We start from the raw sequence: 20,450 nt of genomic DNA, 5'->3' as shown, positions 1-20,450 counted from the left end.
GAGCTGCCTTGTGTGGGGTTTGTGGTGACTGCTTGAAGCTTTGCTCTTTCACCTCAGACTTTCCCCCTGCTTGCCCTCACCTTTGCCTTGCATAATATCCAATTCACCTCCAGATAGTAAGCAATCATTATTGTCTCTCTACATAGACTTTTTAATTTTGAATGCTCATAACTGGCTATCTCTTTCCCTCACTTTTCATTTGGATAATGTGCTGCATCAGTGGCCAGAGTGATTTTTCTGATCCCAGATAGAAACAATCTGTATGCAAAAAATAATCCTTTTTGTCCCTCTCTCTCTTCAGAAGCACAAATCTCTACTTTTTCATACTGCTTATTTTCCTGCCTCTTCTGTGGTAACTTGCTGTGCTAATATTGCATCCAGTCTCTTTGTCTATTCTTAGCAGTGTAAATTCCAAGATTATGGTGTTAACCTCCACATGTTTTTCTGCTGATTAATTTCTTTTGAAGTATGGACATTATATTCCTTCGTGAACCTCCTTGTGCCTTCTCTTGTCTGAATGCCTTAGGAGGACCTCCTGCAATTTCATTAGCTTTTCCCATATAAATTTGGTTCTTCACCCACTATCTGCTCTGTGCCTTTTTTCATCAGCATTGTTCTTTATTGCATGTCCTTATGATTCTGAGTACAGTAGTTTTTTGACTACTGAAATATTTTGCTTTTTTTTTTTTTTTGTCTTCTCTGTAGGGCGCCTTGCTCCTTTGTCAAAGGTACGCTTAAACAGTAGGAATCCCCTGTGCACTGTTGCTTTCTCATTCCCATTGCTTTCTTATTTTACCTTCATATTCCATGGTGAAATCTCTCACTTTCTTCTTCTGCTTCATATTCCTCAGTTTAATCTTTGATTTCATGTATTCCATCCTTTTCTTAGTTTTCCCTTGTTTTCTTTGTCAAGGACCATCTGTGCTATTTCCTAATTCTAAAAGGGAGGGAAAGAAAAGGAAAGAAGGAAATTAATGAGATAGATAAGCAGTACAACAGATTGTGTGATCTTTAATTGGTGCAAACCTCTTCCCCTTCTGAAATCTTTAAATCCTTATCCTACCTAAATTACACATAAGAGGGAAGAACCTTGCTGTTATATATCATCAAAGGAAGGCAATAGCATGTTTGAGAAACTAAAAATAATTGCATTTCATGGTGCTTGTTCTCGTAGCTCAGACTGCCTCAAAAGGAGGATGCTTCAGAAAGAATGCCAACTTACAAGCCTACAATAGTTAGACCTGCTTTTTTCTCAGTGTTTTTAACATTGTACCTCTCCTGTATAAGTTTTCATGTACAAAATAGCCACTGAACTGTTAATGTAGTCGAGTTTAATTGGCTGCATTCTATTTGCTTTAGGTGTAACAGCCTCTGCATTTTAGACTGATACACTTCCTTACCCACTAACACAAACGTCTGTATGTGTGACTGAAGTAACAAAGAAATTATTCTAACCTTTAGAAAAAGTAATCATAAAGATTTACACTTTAGCCTTGCAATTTGTGTTGATTTGCTGTTCTCCAAAATTTTAAAATCATATAAGCAAGTTGTCAGGGTGGAAGGTGATACGGCCTGGAGATGGTTTTCTAGCTCTTTTTCACTAGAGGCAGGGTTCATTCAGATTAAATTAATGCCATCCTCAAGTCATTCTTGTGAGTACGTTTACATGTATATTAATTAATTTTCTGCGGGGAAAAAAAATTAAATTCAAACTCCTTTTGTTCCAATGAGCAACAGAAAATGCTTGATGAAGATGACGACCAGCTTGGTGAAATGTGAAAGTTCTTAAACATCACCCCATGAATGTGGTTTGCACTTCTCCACATTTTCTCACTGAGTTTGTAGTCTCTGATGTCAGACCCACTAGAGTATTGGCTCTGAACACTTTCCCCTGAAGAAAAATGTGAATATAGCTGCTTTTCTGCAGCTGTATCACTTATTTGAGCAATGCACCAAGGTAGAAAGTGGTTTTACACTGCACTGCTTGAATACGTAAAAATCAGATCCTTTGGACAGCACTGCAATATGCCACTGTTGAAGAGAAAGATCCCAAAACAGGCTCCTTTTTTGACATTGGTTTGAGAAACAGTATGTAAGAAAGAGTTGTGCTGATTAATTTTGTGTGTGTGTGTGAGTGTGTTTTGCTTTGCTGTGGAAAAGAACATACTTGTTTTGTCTTTGTAGACAGGGAAAAAGTCAAGCATGCTACTTGGAAGTATTTCTCCAGTGCTGTTTTAATACAGCTTTCTAGTGATGTTTTGAGGTCTCTATGAAGGAGCGTACCTGTAATAATTGCAAGTGGTGCCCTGCAGGCATAGGCTTTCTGCAAGTTCAATTTCAGAAGCTGTAGCCTTGAAGGAATATGTTATTTTGTGCTCATTGTGTACTTGTTGTGTACGCTCTGGGGTGCAGAGAGAAAAAGGCCAAACCTTTAAGGTTGGAGTTGGCTTCCTGCAGGCACTTGGAGATGATTATTTTGACTCATGCAACACAAGCAGGAAAGAACTATGGTTTCCCTTCCTTTTTGTTGATAAAGGCAATGAAAGCCACACGGGGATGTGCATGTCTTGGGGCGGGGGGGGGGGGGGGGGGGGCACGGGTCTTTATGTATTTATTTGCATCAGGCTAAAAATATCTTCAAATAAGCTATTTTCAGGGAAGTTGATAGATTGAGTATGATTTAAACAGTAAATGCCCTGCCATTTAAAGGACTAGTAGCAATTAAGGAAAGCAGTGTATGCTGTTACCTAAATAGATAAATAAAAAACCTTCCACAAACCAAAAGCTCCTTTTTGGTTTAGAAAGTCCTTTTTTCATTATCTGAAGTTAGCCATACAGTGCAGATACTATCCAGATATTTTGTAAGTTGTCTATTATATTTTTACTGTAGTGGCGTCAACTTCTCTGGTTTATCATACTTGGAAAAGAACATTTTCCATATAATAAATTATAGCTTGTCAGATGGAGTAGAGTTGGATACCAGTAAGAGATATGATTAATTTTTTTTGAGTAATCAAGTGGGTCAGTGAAAGCCTAAATCAGTTTTATTTGGGAGAGAGGAAAAACTTCTGCCTCAGCATCAGTTCTTCCACCTCTCCTGCTGAGCTGCCTGCAGAAGTGAAAATTCCAGGAAGCCTACGCTGCACATGTCCTCATGCAAAAGTAATGTAGCTTTAATGGTAAAGTAGCACTTGAAAACCAAACCTAAACAGGAAATAAAACTGGAAGCAAGAAGACGCCATAGCTCACTGTCTTTCTTTTTTTCTCTGCTGCCCTTTCCCTTCTGTCTCCAGGTCAGCTCAATTCAGAACCAAATGCAGTCTAAGGGAGGCTATGGAGGTGGCATGTCTGCAAATGTTCAGATGCAGCTTGTAGATACAAAGGCAGGATAACCTTGGGGAAACCTTTCCAGTAAGTATTGCACTCTGCTTTTTAGGCACCTTCAGAGCCGTAGGAAGAACAATCATACTGCTTCATAATTAGCTCCCTATAAATAGCTGTGTTTTTACGATGCCCAATTTTAAAATGCACTTCTGAGTAAAAAATTCAGTACAATGTAAGCATGTTAATTTTTTTACACAATGAACAAGAGATTGTCCTGACTGCATCAGTCTGTCCATAAGCCTGTTTTATACCTATGATGATATTGTAGGCAAATCTTTGCAAGTGAAGTTAGTTGTATAACAAATTTGAGAAGAATTTTGTGGTATGATTAGGGTACGATTTTTGCAACAGTTCCATCCATTTAAGGATAATATGTATGGTGTTAAATCAATGAATAGCAATGTTACAGTAGGAAAATGGTTACTCAGAATGTTCAAAACTCAGTTTAATGTGTTTTCTGTCTTCCAGGTTTATGTGAGTTCCTGTATCTTCTTTCCTGTGTCCCCTCTTTTGCCTTGGTGACTGCTTTCTGTGCTCATGACAAGAGAAGTGATGGCTCATTGTTCACCCTTTGTCATTGCTCCAGTGAAACATTGCTGTTCTGCTCTGATGATGCCATTTATCAGATTGGTCCGACTGTGCCTTTCAGTGGCATGCACACATTGGCCTCTACCAGTATCACGGACATAGAGCTGTTTAGGATTGTTTTTAGCTTTTTGTTTGTTTGAAGGTAAATCAAAGCACCAACCTTAGCTTCCCTCATCCTTCAGAAATACTAATATGCAACATTCTGTTGCTTTTTAGTCTTTAAATCTTTTCTTCACTCAAGTAATTTAGAAATAAGTTTCCATTAATGTCTTCAATCATCCATTGTTCATACCCATTTTTGAAAGGTCTGGGACCTGCAAGCACAGATTATTATTTCATACAAAATCAGCAGAGTAGATGACCGCATGCATTGTGAGGTTGCTTTGTATGGTGGCCCGCTTGGTGCTGGAAGTAAAAAAAAAAAATTGCTTACTGCAGACTGGTGAAAAATTTTGCTGTGGCACCAAGTCATGCCTGTTTCTGAAAAAGGACTTGTAACTTAGCTGCTTCAGAGTTACGTCTTTGTTTTAGTTTTTATCCAACTGGTCTTGAGATAATAAAGAGAGAGCTTGCATTCATGAGGCATTTGTTGTAAATGTTCGGTATATTTATTTTGAAAGAGCTGACCTTGAGACTGTAAACCAGTGTAGTACCGTATCTAAGTGTTGTGGAAGCGCTTTAATCTATTTAAAGAAGAAAAGCATCATGTTTGGCTGCTTCTTTTTCTTTCTACAATGTTTCTTAATTTTAGGCTGTATGGTCATTTCCAGTAGCAGCATGTCAGACTGCCTGCAATATTAGCTGAAAAGTTTAGTAGACCTCTCTAAGTAGTTGGCAGTTTCTGTGTACTAAATATTTAGGGGCCATGGAAGTTGCTACGAGCAACATACTAATCTGGCAGAACAGATGCCAATGAAAACAACACACAGGGTGACTTTTTACTAAGTCAGTAAAATGCCTTTTGCTCAGGTTCCAAAGCATGTTTCTTTCACACGTTGTGAAATTGTATTTTAATATTGCACTGTTTTCAGATTATCTCTGTAAATGGTCCTTTTTTTTCCTCTTTAGTGGTGGTTTGAGAGAAGTCAATGATTTTAGTCCTGGTTGAGTTAAATTTTTATGTGGGGAAAAAAAAACATCCAAGCAAACAAGGCATAACTGAGCCTAGTCAGATCCATTTTTATACGTAAACACACATGTGTTCATAAATATAGATTGCTGTCATAAATGATTCCTTATTCTTTTTCCATCCTTTCCCTGATTTCACATTGCAGTAGCTGTCAGGTTGATTTAATCATGTATGAACCTACCTACTCTTCTCTCTCAGTTTGCAAACAACACACAAAATACAGGGCCATCGAGGTAGTTTGCCTTCCCTAAATTGTATTCCAGTGGTAGGTGTCAGTTATCTGGTTGAATAGTTCGAATTAGGTTGGATAGTCTTCACTGATGTTCAATTGTCTGGGTGCATAAACACATGGCAGTGCAGTGGTGTTTTTTTTTTTAGGTGTCAACAATTCTAATGCCACTTTATCAATGAGTCTTAAATATACTATGATTTAAAAATTATTTTAACTTTGTCATTGGTAATAGGTTTGGTAAGTAAATTTAAGCCACGATCTTGCACTTGTCAAAATGTTTTCAGCTCAATAGCCAGGAAAAAAAAAATTGACATATTTTTATAACAGACATACTTTTTTTGTACATTGTGTTCATTCTTGAATAAAGTCAGTTCAGTGTTGGCTTGTAGATATTAAAAGGAAAGTATTGACTTTGATTCAATAAATGTTTTCTTTCAGTTGGTGGCCTACCCTTTTTCTTTTTCATAACTTACATTTGCATTAGAAAAACACGTGCAGCCTGCAGACAAATTTATGGTGAAAATTCTCTGAAGAGTAACCTATTAGTGTCAATAACTAATTTGCAGACTTGAGCTTTTTTCATGCCACTTGACCCTTTTGTTGCCAAGTGGATTAAACCACAATTTTATTGGAAGTTTTGTTGCATTGATTTAGCGTGTATACCATGGACTTTTGCAAGGATCTTCAAGGGAAGGTTCCTTAAAAAATACATTGGAAACCTTTATATACAGGATTTCTTTCCTTTTGACTGCAAGTGGTATGTGTGCAACTTTCTTGATTGTGATGCAGATTACTGTGGTGATCAGTAGAAGACTTAATTGTACAACTAATCATCCTAATATGCACAACTGCATTAAATATACCTGCAAGGCACAATATTGTCTACTCTGTATTTGGCTCAATTTTTATATTTGACATTCCCAAAGTTAATTCCTTAAGCACTAATTTACTACTTTAAACTTCATGGTAAATTGTTTTGAAGACTGATAATGAATTCTTTAGCTCATGGCAAGCTCTTGAAATTGCCAGTTGAGGAAAAGACATAGTTCTAAAGGGAAAGAAAGATCAAGATAAAGCCATGAGTTACTAAACAACTAGAGGGTTCTTTTCTTTAATTGTTGAAGTTATAGGAGCTTCGTATTGTCCACAAAGGTGTGTCTTGAAGACCAGATGTTTTAATATAACCATCTATAAAAATAAAGAATTGTGACCTCTTAAAGAAGGAGCCAGCCTGTTTACACTTAATCTTTAGTCTGCTTAGCTGCCCAAAGCAGTTGTATGAGTCAATTCATTCCTTTTGTGCCTTTTTTAATTTTTAAGTGAGAAGGTGCTGCATTAGCAACCAAGTCACTGAACATAGTCTTGGTCCCAAGTAGCACTGTACTCTGCCATGATTTGATATACCAAAAAACCCCCACCTCTCAGGTCCAGAAAATTAAGTTGTTAGGAAATCTTGCCCTGTCTACATAATGACACATTCTTACAAAGTACAATACATGTTTCATGACACAGATATTCTGACTTCAGTATTCCTTGTGCTTTTTTCTTTTTTTCTTGAGTGGGGGGAAGAGTCCATTAAATACAATATTGATTGTCAAAATCTAAGTTTTAAAGCTATTCCTATTCTGTGTGTATGCATGTGATTAGGGCCCCTTCCTAGAGCATGGAAAGTGATTTCTGAGCTTCATAAGGATTCTATAGATCTTCAGCACTTTACTGTATTTCGTGATCCCTATCTTCTTTGAAGATCTCTATGCATGTCACTCGAAAGATTTCATTAATTGACTGTAATTTCTCTCTTTATACGCCTTAAAAAAATAAAAAAGTACTATGTCCCCTTCTGAAACTAGTAGAAAGCAGTATAGCATTTACCAAAGAAAGTTTATTAGGTTTTTATATTTGTGAAAACCGTGTAATGAAAGAGGCCTAGGTAGTACACATTCCCACAGATCACAAGCTTTTGGTGAAGATTTCACACTGATTGTGACCCTGGATTTTGCAGTTTGGGAATATTGCATTTATTTGAATTTCAGCAGTAAAATTCCCACTTCTTATTCCATATCCCTTTTTCTGTGATCACAGCTAATCAAAGAAGACTATGCACAATTATGCATATTATTATTGTATTATGCACTATTTACTCTTTAACATTTTATTACTCCCTAAAACCAGTTGTTAACATGATAGAATGATGAAATCTGTACTAAATTGCAGAGACAGTGGTATAATGGAGTTCCATGAGCACAAACTGTTACATCAGGACAAAAACAATTCCAGAGTAAAAGATGTTATAGGCTCAGTATTTGGGATGAGAGTCAGAGGCTTCTTTTGTATTGTCTATAAAAACATGCTGGTTGCAGCCACAGGCTCCTACTTCCCTATACAACTATTCTACTATGGGTAAGATGTAAAAATGATAATCAGCACAGCACTACCTTATTTCTGAAGAAGTTCACCTGCCTGAAACTGATGGCACCTGCAACATGTGCTGCTGGGAAGCTAAGAGGTACTAAGTGAGGGAATTGCCAAGCAGTGAGCAAGATTCCCCAGAATGAGACATAATGAAAATTTAACCTTTTCCTGCTGGCAAAAATATCAAAGTAGCAATAGGTAAATTTTAGATGGTTCTTTCAATGTTTGCTGTTAGGTGATTAGGAGCAATCTCTGTGCATAGACACAATAGGCCAGCATAACTGGAAGTTACTGTGAACTTGGACAAATAATGCTTTCTAAGTGCAAGCCGTTTTTCTTGAATCATCACTGTGAATATATAGCTCTGGGTAGATTCCTTGAAAATCAACAAAACATGACCAGACAAAATGCAGTAAAACATCCTTCTCACTCTTGATAGATGTCCTACCTTATGCAATATTGGCCAATATTAAAACAATATTTTGGTGAGCATATTTTAAAATTTTATGTAATGGAGAAGAATTGCATGTGCTCTTCAGTATTTCAGAAGAAGAAAACCCATTTACTGTCACTGTATTCATGGCATGAAGCAGAGTGCTCATACATGTGCACCTCATCACTTAACATTATTAAATCAGCTACAAATTATTTTAAAATGTGCACTACTCAATAAATAAATTGAAAAATACTTAATTGTATTTCACATCCTGAATAATAATGCTGTAGTCCTGACTGTAGATCCATATACAGTGACTGTGACATTAAAGCTTATTGAAAATCATGTGCTGGCTCTGCCAATGATTAGTAGAAGTACTTCAAAGGCATACTAGTAAAACTGATTGGGACTGGTCCTGTCTACTTACTCTCACAGTCCATGCTAGCACTGACACTGATTTGGCTGCTCAGCTGACTGTATTGGGTACTGATCTATAGCAAAAGTTGGGGGTTTGGCCAAATAGGTTAGTTTTAATCTGGATCAGTTTTTTAGCGCTTATCCAGAGTAAGCATAGGAGTGAGTGGCATGGGATCAGAAATAGTATGTGGTGAGGAACATTGATAGCTTAACCTGGCTGTGGAAAAGCATCAAGCTTTCTGAATTAAAAAAAAAAAAAAAAACAACACAAACAAACAAAAAACCAAACCCCAAAACCAACAAAAAAACCAGAACGTTCAGCCTAGTGACCAAGCTTAGCCACTGCTGGCACTGTGAATCTGTCTGCTGTAAAGCTACTTCTGCTTTTTGGGAGATCTATTTCCATGTATTGGGCTCACCAGCTTTGCCCAGGTTATTCTATTTGGTTTGGGGGCACAGAGCATGTTGAACACATTACCAAATGGTCAACTACATTATCACCAAGAGTCAGCTAACCTCAGGCAATATGATTCATTTCTGCCATCAGTGCTAACTCCATCTATCACCCCTACACAAGACGTGACTTTCTGCCTTCACACAAGGCAATAGAAATGATGAGTTCAGAATTCAAGCAGGTTTCCTATTAAGCCCAGAAAACACAGAGTCCTGGTGGAGTTTGCAATAATGTGCTGAATACCAAGCTTGCTTACTTTAATATGATGCGGAATGGTATAACTACATTTATGAATGACTGAGCTGTCATGCAAAAGGCATATTAATTTGTTATAGCTATTTAAGCATTTGTGGGAGCTTTTCATGGCAGGGATTGTCTACAGCCAGATACATCTTTTTCTCTCCAAAAATTTGATGATCTGTTTTTAGACACAAGATAGTAACAGATCCTATTACCAGAAAATAAAAGTAGACTGTTATGTTTGGTTTATCAGTTCTTTCAAGTGAAGTGGATGCTTCACTTTTGGACTTGGCTTGTAGTAGAAGACTCTCCTGATATGCAATCACACACACAGAGCAGGGCTGGAGATCTGGTAGATAACACTGAAATTAGCTTACTCTGATTTTCCAACAGTTCAAAAAGGTGTTCATATATGCAAAGGTCATGATAAGCTTTATCAGTTCAACAGTGACTTTGAGGGTAGGAGGTTTCAGCATGAAAAAGTGAGCTACCCACTATTGATACATGTAATTTTTCCTCAAAATGCTAAGCAGTAAGAAAGCTTCATACATTGATGTCAGCATTCAGGGAGTGCTGATCTACCAGTGCTCTGCATGTCAGAGTCATGGGCAGTTGTTTCCCAGGAATGTGCTTTGTTTTGCCCATGCTATGCCTTCAGTGCCACAAAGGGGGTGTTGGCTTTTGTTTTGGGGTTTTTGGTTTTGGTTTTGTTTTTTTTTTTGATCTCTGACCATTACATCAGCCTTTGTAGGTTATAATTTAGTTGAAATAATCTGCCAGGTGACATAAAAGTATTTTGCATTTGTGCATTCCTGGTGGGAAGCTCAGATGAATGACTGCTGTTGATACAGCAATGGTGTGAGGACCCCTCGTGCACCACACAGGATCTGGGGTTTATCTTTTCCATTTGCTGTCACTCACCATGATCCCCTACCAAATGTGTGAGGTAGGCCGTTATGCAAGGCCAGTTCTTACAACATCACCTCTAGGAGGAAGATGAGTATTACTTGGAACTGATTTTGAAGTCCTCAGATTTCATGAAATGTGGCAACACCAGGGAAACAGCTATTCTGAAACAGTTTTCCGTAGGAAAGCAGCAATAAAATCTTTACAGTAGCAATAAAACATGCAAAGAATCATAATCCTTGGAGAAGAGTACACTTTCCAGGTGGTTAATGCTAATGTACATTTTGGCATTCCACAGCTTTTTCCACTTGTCACAATTGCACCTATTGGAGCAGTAACAATCATCTTGTGTATGGTGTATGCATTAAGCAGCAGAGATAATGCATGGATATGAGGGCATTGTGCAGTATTTCGATTCATGTGCATAAAGGAGAAAAACATTTCAGAAGGTGGTAACACGGAATCAACAATCACATTTCAGCAAGCAACACTCTGGGTTTGGAAGGATGGAGGACTGTGGGGTGGGCAGATATTAGCAGTGGGTGAGTGAAAAGAAAGGAGTAGGGGAGGAGGGTAAACTTTGATAGGTGTCCAAGCACTGTACCCAGACCAATTGCCCATGGTGCTCTTTTCAAGAAAGAGCTATTGGCGACAGCCACAAAACTGGAGCCCAGTGCAGCAAGGCTTGTTCATTTTTCACTGTTTTAGGTAGTAGGTTCCAAGCCAATTACTCTTTCTGTAAGTTGCAGACAACATTTGGCTTCCAGCTGGCATAAGCAGGACCCGTCATAGCAGGCAGGGTAGGAGCATCCCAGGGGAACAGGGTTGCATGGTGAACAGAGCTGGCAAATGAGACTCTTTTTCTTTTCAAAGTCTGTATTAAATGAAGACTATTTTTCTTAATGTGAACATACATACAATGGTATGATGGATGCCTATGCAGCCCCACATCTCTTAAAAAAACATTCAGAAGCCTGTTTCCAAACCCATTTGCTGGAGCTGGACAACATCAGGATTATATTGTTGCTACAGGTCCAAGTCCCAATATTTCTTTTTATTGACTAGAACCACCCGCTTCTATCTGTTTACATCTATCTGCAATTGCACAGATGCTGTTTTCCTCAGAGACTGCCAAAATGCACCGAGCCCAGTCCTTGGATGGGAATTAAATTACCATGCCATACTCTGGTTAAGAGCTTCCTCACCGATTCTCTGAATCACCAGAGCACTGGCAATATATGGCAGAAGGAAACACTGTGGCTAATGCAACAGCTTTGTAAATCCTGGAACTGCAAAGTTACATCAAGATGACTGCTCAGTAAAACAATCTAAAATAGGATTTTCAGCCTCTTAGAAAACACACTTGTATACCAAACTCAGAGCAAAATTTAACTGTTCTGACCTCCACAGATGCAGTTGCCCATACTGTCCCGAACGTACATGCTATAATGAGACATAATGATTTCTTCTCTGAGTGCCTCTCAGCTTCTGGGGCACGAGGCACTTCTCAGCCACTGTGCGAGACATCCGCCTGCCTCCCACACAGCAGCACTTCAGGCACCCATCTGGCAGCAATTGGAGGCCAGTGCAGCACTGATAGGACCGACATTTTGTCCCAAAGTGCCAAAGCCATTTGGCACGAGAGGACTTGCAACTATTTTTGTCAGTGCTTGCAGGTGTTGCAGGCACCGGCAGGTAAAGCCTGCTGCAAGCACAGTGCCCCCAGCTCAGCCTCTCTGCAGGCCAGCAGGGTCTGCCACAGCAAGATTCGCTCAAACACATGCAACTGCAGCAGCTGCCCTGCTCCAGGGGCAGCTGAGAGCCCCAGCCTCACCCAAAACTAAACGAGTCATTTGCATCACATTCCTGGGCAGCACTGCTACCTTCCTAAGTGCAAATTCACATAGTCTTGTACAGAGCTGAAAAAAACCCTTCTCAAATCAGATTTTCTAAGTGAGGGCATGTAGCTAACTCTGCAAAAAGAAAAGTCAAGCCCTACTCCTCCCTGCCCCCATTTGGCAGGGTTATGCCAACCAACCCAGTCAGCTAATGGCAGGGTGACTAGAGCTGGTTATTATCAATACAATAATCAGTGCTGTCACTGCTTGGAAAACTGTGATCAAATATGTGCAGCTGCTCATTTGGATAGCTTTCCTCAGTGGGAAGGCTATCCACGCCCATGAAGAAAAATCCTCCATGAGACTGACATGCCTTCTAAATTTAAGCCTCTCTATAAGTAAGAAGTTTCCACAGTCTTGTCCAACAAACCATGCCAAAGAGCCCATAAACTGCCCCCCCACTCCCCCAATATTAGTGATCTTGATGTTCATATTACAAGCTGTTTAAAAAGTTGCAATAAATATTTGGATAATTGGAAAGTGGGCACTCACCTCCCTGGATGGGCAATTGCTTTAGATAGCTCATTGTCCCAAGGTAAAGCCAGTTTGACATCACACTGGACTGTTTCCCAATTGAGAACCTTACACTCCAGTCCTCTTACCATAAACGAACCCGTGAATGAGAATGGCCTTTTTTAATCAGGCCAAGAGGATCCAGAATCAGAGGACTGCAAAGAGTTTAAAGGTTTTTTTCAAAATTAAGAATACATTTGCATGGTTCAGGATTTCGTTGCCTTGCTTTTCCCTCTGCACAACCTTTTACCCAAACTTCTAGTACACACATCATCTGCATTTTTATTCCTTCACCGTGTACTACTTAAGGTTTTGGGCTTCTGAGAACTATTTCTTGAGACTTTATGTGCTACTGATGTTGCTTGTTTCCTACCTGAGGTCAATCTTAATCCTCCCACTACAAATGGCATTATAACCTCATTTACATAGATTATCAGGAATATGCAGCAGGAGCTAACGAATTTAAGTGAGGCTTGAAATAACAAATATAGGAAAATTGCCCTAAAACATCTTCTAGAATGCTCTTGAAGTAGCCTTAGCAGTGTTTTGATATTTGGTCGGGAGCTAACATCGTCTAAAGGGTAACAGCAGTGCCACATTTCTTTTCTAACATTGCATCAAGTAACTGGCACCCCAGGCCTCGTCCTCACTTCAGTCAGTAATACTTATTGAAAGGTCACTTCAGAGCTTTTTAGTGAGGTGCACAAGCACACAGGGTATAATAGACACTTTGAAAAAGAAAAACTAATTTTTTTTTATTAACAATTATATAAATCAGTTAATAACTTTTTTCATAAACTAATTGCCCTGTCCCTTGCCTGTGTTCTGTACCCAGAAAGATAAGACTGCTTCAGAAACAGCTGGGTAACAAGAGAGTTCTCTACTGCTTCAAGCAATTACCACAAAGTAAGAAAAAATAGATCTTCTGAGAAAAGTAAAAAGGGTCAAAGCACTCTTGCCAAAAAGCCTCATTTGTTTTAATGAAATCACTTATTTGAACAAGGACTGCAGGAACTAAGCCAGGATAGGACAACTTGTCCCATCAGAGGTCACTGCAACTTAATTTTACTTTGCTAATTTATGTCAGTAAGAGCACTTAGGGTCACCTGGGTGAACAGAGAGAAAACCTTTCACTTCTAGCACAGCTTCAGATACAGCTTTTAGTCCCTTTTATCACAAGTGTTCATTTGATGGGATATAGGAACAAGATCTGTCCTCTGCCAAGCTGCTGCAGAGAGACAGTCCTGTTACCAACATCTTGGCATGATGGCAGAAACACCAAACTACAAAAGGAAAGACTAAGGAACTTGCACAGATAGACGGGATAATTCTTTTTCCTCTGGTCACTGTAAGCAACACCTCCAAGGAAAGTGGGGAGGAGAGCAGAAGGGGAGCTGTTGCAGTCATGCCTGTGGTAACTGGGTGCTCTGTCCACAAGACTGCTCATCTGGCATTTTGCTCACACACACTGATCTGGTATATCAGCTCTTTGCAAGAGGCAGTTCTCTGACTGTACAACCTTGCATGGTTTCAAGAAATATCTCTTCATCTGTGAGTGTGCCTGCATATGATCATCAGACAGGTTGTTTACAACCCCTTAGTCAGCCCCAATGACACAACATTGTCACGCTGATGTAATAACATCTTGAGCCCTTAACTGTGAGAATAGAGGTGTCAAAACCATACCATCTATTTTCCTTACAGACAGGGTGATTAATGGAGGAATGCTATTGTGAATATAGCACCATGTCGTCATTAGATCTAAATGCTTCAGGTCTTGCCATTTTGCTCCTGTGATTAAATGCAAAGTGAATATTGATTTTGCTTGTTTGTGGTTCATTTAATCAGCAAGTGGGTTTGTTTGCATTCATGGGTTATGGGAAGCAACAAAAAAATCCCAGCCTGCCTGGAGGTGAAAGTGCATAAAAATATGTGTGCTGCAGCATCAGTGGTTCTCTTAAGAGCCAGACCCACAGTACGGCTGCCCAGCTGCTCCAAGGCTAAGCACAGGGCTCAGTATAAAAGCCCACAAATACAAGCAGGCTTTGGCAGCAGTTCTTGGGAGTGAGAAAGGGAAAATTCAGCAGCTTCTGCACTTCCAGCCTCCACTAGCTTTCTTTGGTCAGGTAAACCTGCCTCGATAGAGGAAAATGGGTAAAGTCTTTGAAGTGGGCCCACAGCTGGTTCCTGAAAGAAGGAACACTTTGAGGGCAGACACCTAGTCCTTCTGGGCTGATAAAAACATGGCAGTGTGCAAAGCCTCAGCTGGCAGATGACTGTCAGCACCAGTACTCAAGGCAGATGGTAGGCTAAATGATGTGAGCTTGTTGTAGATCATGGAAAACTGATAACTGGCTTTGAACTCTGCAGCAGCCTCCTTCAGAAGGGGCAAAGGACTGGCTTTTGGTGCAGGAGTGACTAAGCTGAATGACACAGCGATGCCTGCTGATGAACTGAGATTTAGTCCATTGCAGGAGCCTTTGTGCAACTCAGATTTCCTGATCAACTTGCCTCTCATCTTGCCATGTAGTCTAAGGATGCATTATGCTGAAAACCAGCTTTCTAGTCCTGCTCCATTCCCACTGCACTTAACCCTTGTGTCAGTTTGCCAGTTATGGTGGGTTAACCTTGGCTCGCTGCCAGGTGCCCGCCAAGCTGCCCTATCACTTCCAACAAGACAGAGGGAGAAAATACTATGAAAAGTTCATAGGTTGATATAAGGACAGGGAGGTCACTCAGCAATTAGGCATGGGCAAAACAGACTTGACTTGCAGAAATTAATTTAATTTACTGCCAATTAAACAGATTAGGATAACGAGAAATAAGAACAAATGTAAAAACACCTTTCTCCCCCCTCCCCCTTCTTCCCAGGCGCAGCTTCACTCCCAATTTCTCTATCTTCTCCACCCAAGTGGCACACGGGGATAGGGAATGGGGGTTGCAGTCAGTTCATCACACGTTGTCTCTGCTGCTCCTTCCTCCTCACTCTCCCACCCATAGGAGACAGTCCTCCATGAACTTCTTCAACATGTGTCCCTCCCACAGGCTGCAGTCCTCCATGAAGTGCTCCAGTGTGGGTCCTTTCCACATGGTGCACTCCTTCAGGAAAAGACTGCTCCGGTGTGGGTCCCCCATGGGGTCACAAGTCCTGCCAGGAGACCTGCTCCAGCATGGGCTGTCCATGGGGCCACAGCCTCCTTCAGGGCACATCCACCTGCTCTGGCGTGGGGTCCTCCACAGGCTGCAGGTGGATATCTGCTCCCCCATGGACCTTCATGGGCTGCAGGGGGACAGCCTGCCTTACCATGGTCTTCCCCACAGGCTGCAGGGGAATCTCTGCTCTGATGCCTGGAGCACCTCATCTCCCTCCTTCTTCACCGACCTTGGTGTCTGCAGGGTTGTTTCACATGTTCTCACTCCTCTTTCCCAGCTGCTGTTGCACCTTTCTTAAATACGTTATCCCAGAGGCGCTACCACTGTTGCTGATGGGCTCAGCTTTGGCCAGCGGCGGGTCTGTCTCAGAGCCAGCTGGAGCTGGCTCTGTCTGACATGGGAGCAGCTTCTGGCACCTTCTCACAGAAGCCACCCCTGCAGTCCCCCACTATCAAAACCTTTCAACATAAACCCAATACATCCCTGGTATTAATCTCTCCCTTATGCCTGAGAGCTTTTTTGAAAAATGCAGTGGGCAGACATACTCTCTTTCACACAGGGTGGACTGGGGAGTGCTAAGCCTTATTTTCTTCAAGACACTGCACAGAACAGGTGCTGTAAGATGTCTGCTACCCCCATACATACTGGCTAACAGATGACCTCCCTCTGGCAGTATAGTGGTGACTTCACCTAGCAAAGCAGTATACAAGGGTTCAGAGCTCTCCGGGCATACTATGAGTGGTGGTGTGAGTCACCGTATAAGTCTCTGCTGCTGCTCTTGGTCCTCTACATGTGTCTCTGGGTGAAGGTTACATGAACTAGTGAGAAGCACACTGACACAGTGCATAGGTTTCTTGTTCCAAGTAAGAGAAAACTAGAAACATGTGAAACTAGACAAAAATAACAGAACTTTGCTTTTTTGCCCTCTTGACTTTGCTTTCTGGCCATTGCAGAACACTCTGCAGCTTCAATGAGGGTTATCTCATATGTCAAACTTAAGGCAACCCCATTTCTCACTGAACATTTGGCTGTCAGTCTTTAAAAGGCCTAAAGTCCTGAAAAATGACGTATGTGAAGAAAAAACCCAGCATAACATTGCTTACACCACTAGATCCCAAACACTTGTTAAACTTCTCTCTGCTACAAATCAACTTAAAACAGTTGGCTTGGTTGAGCTGAGTGAACCCAGGACTCCCCCTGTGCTCCTGACTGCACTGTGAGCCCTTATTCCTCTGGGTTGTGTCTTCCAGCAGCAGATTTTAGCAACCCGCTATGACTAGCTCTGTGATGATGCTCTTGGAGCCCTCAGCTCACAGGAGAGTCAAAAAAGGCAGTAGAAAACAACGTCTCCTCTATAGGTTAAAACAGAGTTGCTGTTTGACACAGTGCCACATGTGCCATATTACTGTCTGCTGTACTCTTCTGCTTCAGCTGAAGCTGGTGGTCCCCATGGTTTTCTGCTGGCAACACCACCTCCTGTTTGCACTGTGTCTCCTCGCTTCTAGCTGTGAGCCTTGCTCCTGGGCATTTTAGCACCAGCTCCAGCCAGAGCCCATGGCCTACCCATTTCCTAACAGACACACTGAGAAGAAGCATTTTACTGTCCTAAGTTAATTACCACCTCAGAAACACAAAGCTCTTCTGCGTGTCCCTTAAGACTGTCCCAGATCTCTGAAGACCAAACCAAAGAAGTAACTAGAGACCGTGCCTCCCCCAGAGCAAGACAGTAACAAGTTATAAAAATACATAACCAAGGAAAAAGCTACATGTTTTCTGCTGCGTTTGGCCCTCAGCAGTAAGCACTAGTTAGCACAAAGATATGGGGGAGGGAGAAGAAAATGCATAACTCAGACTATGATGCTATCCTCTTTCATCAACAAGCCTGGCTAAACTCTGGATCTCCTTCTCTTGCCACCTCTTAGACCTGGCAAGCAGCTGACCTGGCAAGCACCTGACCTGGCAAGCACTGTTGAAAACCATTGTTGGTTTTGGACACCTTCCATCTCTGTTACTTCCCTATAAATAAATTCAAAGAGCCGTTGTATGCAACCACCTTTACTCTGGCCAGGTGAAAGAAAAGGCACTTTTGAACTAGACAGGAAATATACTGGGTTTCAAATATGCTATTCAAGAAGAGTGCACACAGGACAAAACAGTACATGCATAAGCATGCCTGGTTCTCAGGTCATACTCCAGCCTGGTATTTGTTTCCAAAATGTGTGTTGGCTCTAAGCTGCTTGTGAGAGAGATTACAGGAGATGTTATTAAGTAGTCAGCATGACTAGCTTCCAAACTTAGCTCAGGTCTTCCTGCAGTGCTTTGTTCTCACAGCATTCTCCAACTTTCTTGTCCCAAAAGCTGATATAGCAGTGCAGGGGGGACAGTACCAGAACAGCATGAGCAGCCCAGAGCTTGAGGAGTGGGCACTGTGAGAAGAATATCACATTAACAATAGCCCCAAGGCCTCACACTGCTCCAACACTGCCATTTCCCTTGGGAAGGCTCCAGTCCCTCTCCACTTGGAGATGGCAGAGCGAACAAACCTCTCCCATTCTGGGCCCCTGCACTTGCTTTGCCTTGCAGTGCTCCTCCACAAGGACAAGCTGGTTTCTAGCACCACATGTAATAGTTCCCTACCAACACCAGGAAAAGAAGCTTCCCCACCCCACAGCCCTGGCAATGTACACTTTGTACAACAGCAAAGCTCACGGACATGCTTCTTCAATTTGTCACCTAGGATGAGAAACCAGCTCTGTGGACACATCAATTATTTTGAGAGCAGATGTGAAAGCTTCCTGCTCAATTTACAGGGCAAACACCGTTGCAATTCTTGAGGAAGTCATTTACATTTAGGATACTCTGGTCAGTTTCAAAGGGAATAGCTGCCCTGTGCTTGTGCAGCTCTGTTGCCTTTGCCATTTCCTGCACTCTGAAAATGGTGGCAGTGCCACTGCTGGGTGCAATTTCTCCATCAATCTATGTGTAACCTGATTTTCCACTCCCGTGTTAAACACATATCTACATACCTTAGACCATCAGAAGGTGCCAGGCACATTTATCACACAGATGAGGCCTCTGCTCCCTGCAGTAAAGAGAAAATAAAGATAGCACACTGTAAAATAAGCAGCAGAGTAATGTACACAGCAGAAATAGGGCATGAAAAATGTCACACATGCATTTAATCTACCTATAAAACTTGTTTTCTTCTGCCAGACTGTAGCAAGGCAAACTTCAAGGTATCTGTGCAGCAGTTGGTTTGTCCCTCAATGTGCTACTGGCTCCCACACTCCTCCTACACTGGTAAAACCAGTCCAATCCTCCTCTCAAGCTGCATTGCACAAAACATGACTGAATGAAGGTATCAGAACAGGAGCATTTTTAAAGCTCTGCTGAAGTCTGAATGGCAGCTCTGAGCTTGGGTCAGCGGTATCAGAAGGAGCCTCTCTCCCAGTCCCCCCTCCTTCCCCTTCAAGTCCCTGTGTGAGGCTGCTGCCCTGCGTGTCCAACCCTGTGGCCAAAGCTCTGGCTAGGCTGTTACTGCTGCTGCCTTACCCTTTTTATGCCTTGCTTCCCTGTTCTGGTAGTCCCCTTACTTTTTTTTGCTTCATGTGCTGCTCATGATGGTTTTCCTTTCACTCTCTTTGGCACTATTTTAGCCTTGTGTTGTTGCAGCACCCTGTGGTGTGTGTCCCTCTTTCCTGTTCCTCTATGCATGACCACAAAAGGGTAGTGCAAAGCACATACTCTATTTTCTCAACCTTCGACACAGCCAAAAAAAAAGGGGGGAGGGGGAAATAATGAATGAGCATATGGACAACACATCTGGAACTACAATTACTGGTAAGCTGCCCCATAAGTGTGATTACTCCAATATACACAGATTCACACCACAGCTACCAGCAACTATATCCTCTAGGGTTCGATAATTAGATTCTCTAGAAGAGATGTCCCATGACTCTTGTTCGTATAATGCACATTTTTCATGATAGCAATAAAGTACTTGGCAAAAGCTGCTCTGCAGAGGTATGGAAGAGAAATATTTTAGCTACTAGTACACTTTGATCTCTGATGAAATATGTTCTGACCTCTGATGATCAGTTATTTCCATAGCTCATTACCTCATTTGGGTAAGCTTCTCTTGGGTCCCATCTGCTGTAGGGGAGCTTCTTCAGGCTGGGAGTCTTAGGAAGTGGTGCATATCAGGGGTGGAAATTTATGGGTGCCTTGATCACCCATACAAACTCTATGAATTTTTCTTCAGTGCTTGAGAAGTGGTTAGACACTTGAGGACAGATGCGAGGAAGATGAAGTTTTAGTGTTAAGAGCTCTTAAGTCCATGACAGAACACAGAGACTGACAAGACAACAGCATTGTAGATACTACTTTTGCACTTGAACTTCAAGCATTTGTGCAGAATACACTGTTTTCCTCAAACACTGCAGGCCTCTTCTGCAGGCAGTAGTGATGGGAATGTTCCTGTTGCAAAACAAACTGCTAAGTATACAGTCAATTCTTTTCCTTTATTTTCTTTTGTGGTTTTGATTCTTTAGGTAAGTGTTTTACTAGGGATGAGGAAAGAGCACTCTAGGAGCAATATCTCATAAGAACAAATAAATGAGGCATAATGCAGCCAGCTCACAGGACAGATGTGAACTCAGCTGTGGGGCTGAGGATTGTGTGGAGCCTGA

General features: G+C 41.4%; 1 protein-coding gene and 1 long non-coding RNA gene across 11 annotated transcripts in view; one reads left to right on the top strand and one right to left on the bottom strand.

Moving 5' to 3' along the window:
- The window catches only part of CDC42SE2 (CDC42 small effector 2), an 86,100-nt gene extending 80,326 nt beyond the window's left edge, over positions 1-5,774 (top strand). For all 10 annotated transcript variants that reach the window (XM_075021194.1, XM_075021203.1, XM_075021197.1 and 7 more), the window contains 2 exons: positions 3,294-3,411; positions 3,853-5,774. In XM_075021194.1, the coding sequence (XP_074877295.1) occupies positions 3,294-3,392 (99 nt within the window). In that variant the 3' untranslated portion in view covers positions 3,393-3,411; positions 3,853-5,774. The remainder of the gene's footprint in view (positions 1-3,293; positions 3,412-3,852) is intronic.
- LOC142027298 (uncharacterized) lies at positions 334-20,016 on the bottom strand. The gene is made up of 3 exons (XR_012649076.1): positions 19,881-20,016; positions 18,789-18,844; positions 334-937 (listed from the first exon to the last, which is right to left on the bottom strand). It is a non-coding gene; the product is annotated as an uncharacterized LOC142027298 (long non-coding RNA).
- Positions 20,017-20,450: the final 434 nt, after the last annotated feature.

The sequence above is a fragment of the Buteo buteo genome, chromosome Z, assembly GCF_964188355.1.
Source record: "Buteo buteo chromosome Z, bButBut1.hap1.1, whole genome shotgun sequence".
In the NCBI taxonomy this organism is placed as follows: domain Eukaryota; kingdom Metazoa; phylum Chordata; class Aves; order Accipitriformes; family Accipitridae; genus Buteo; species Buteo buteo.
This window is presented reverse-complemented; position numbering and strand designations above follow the sequence as displayed.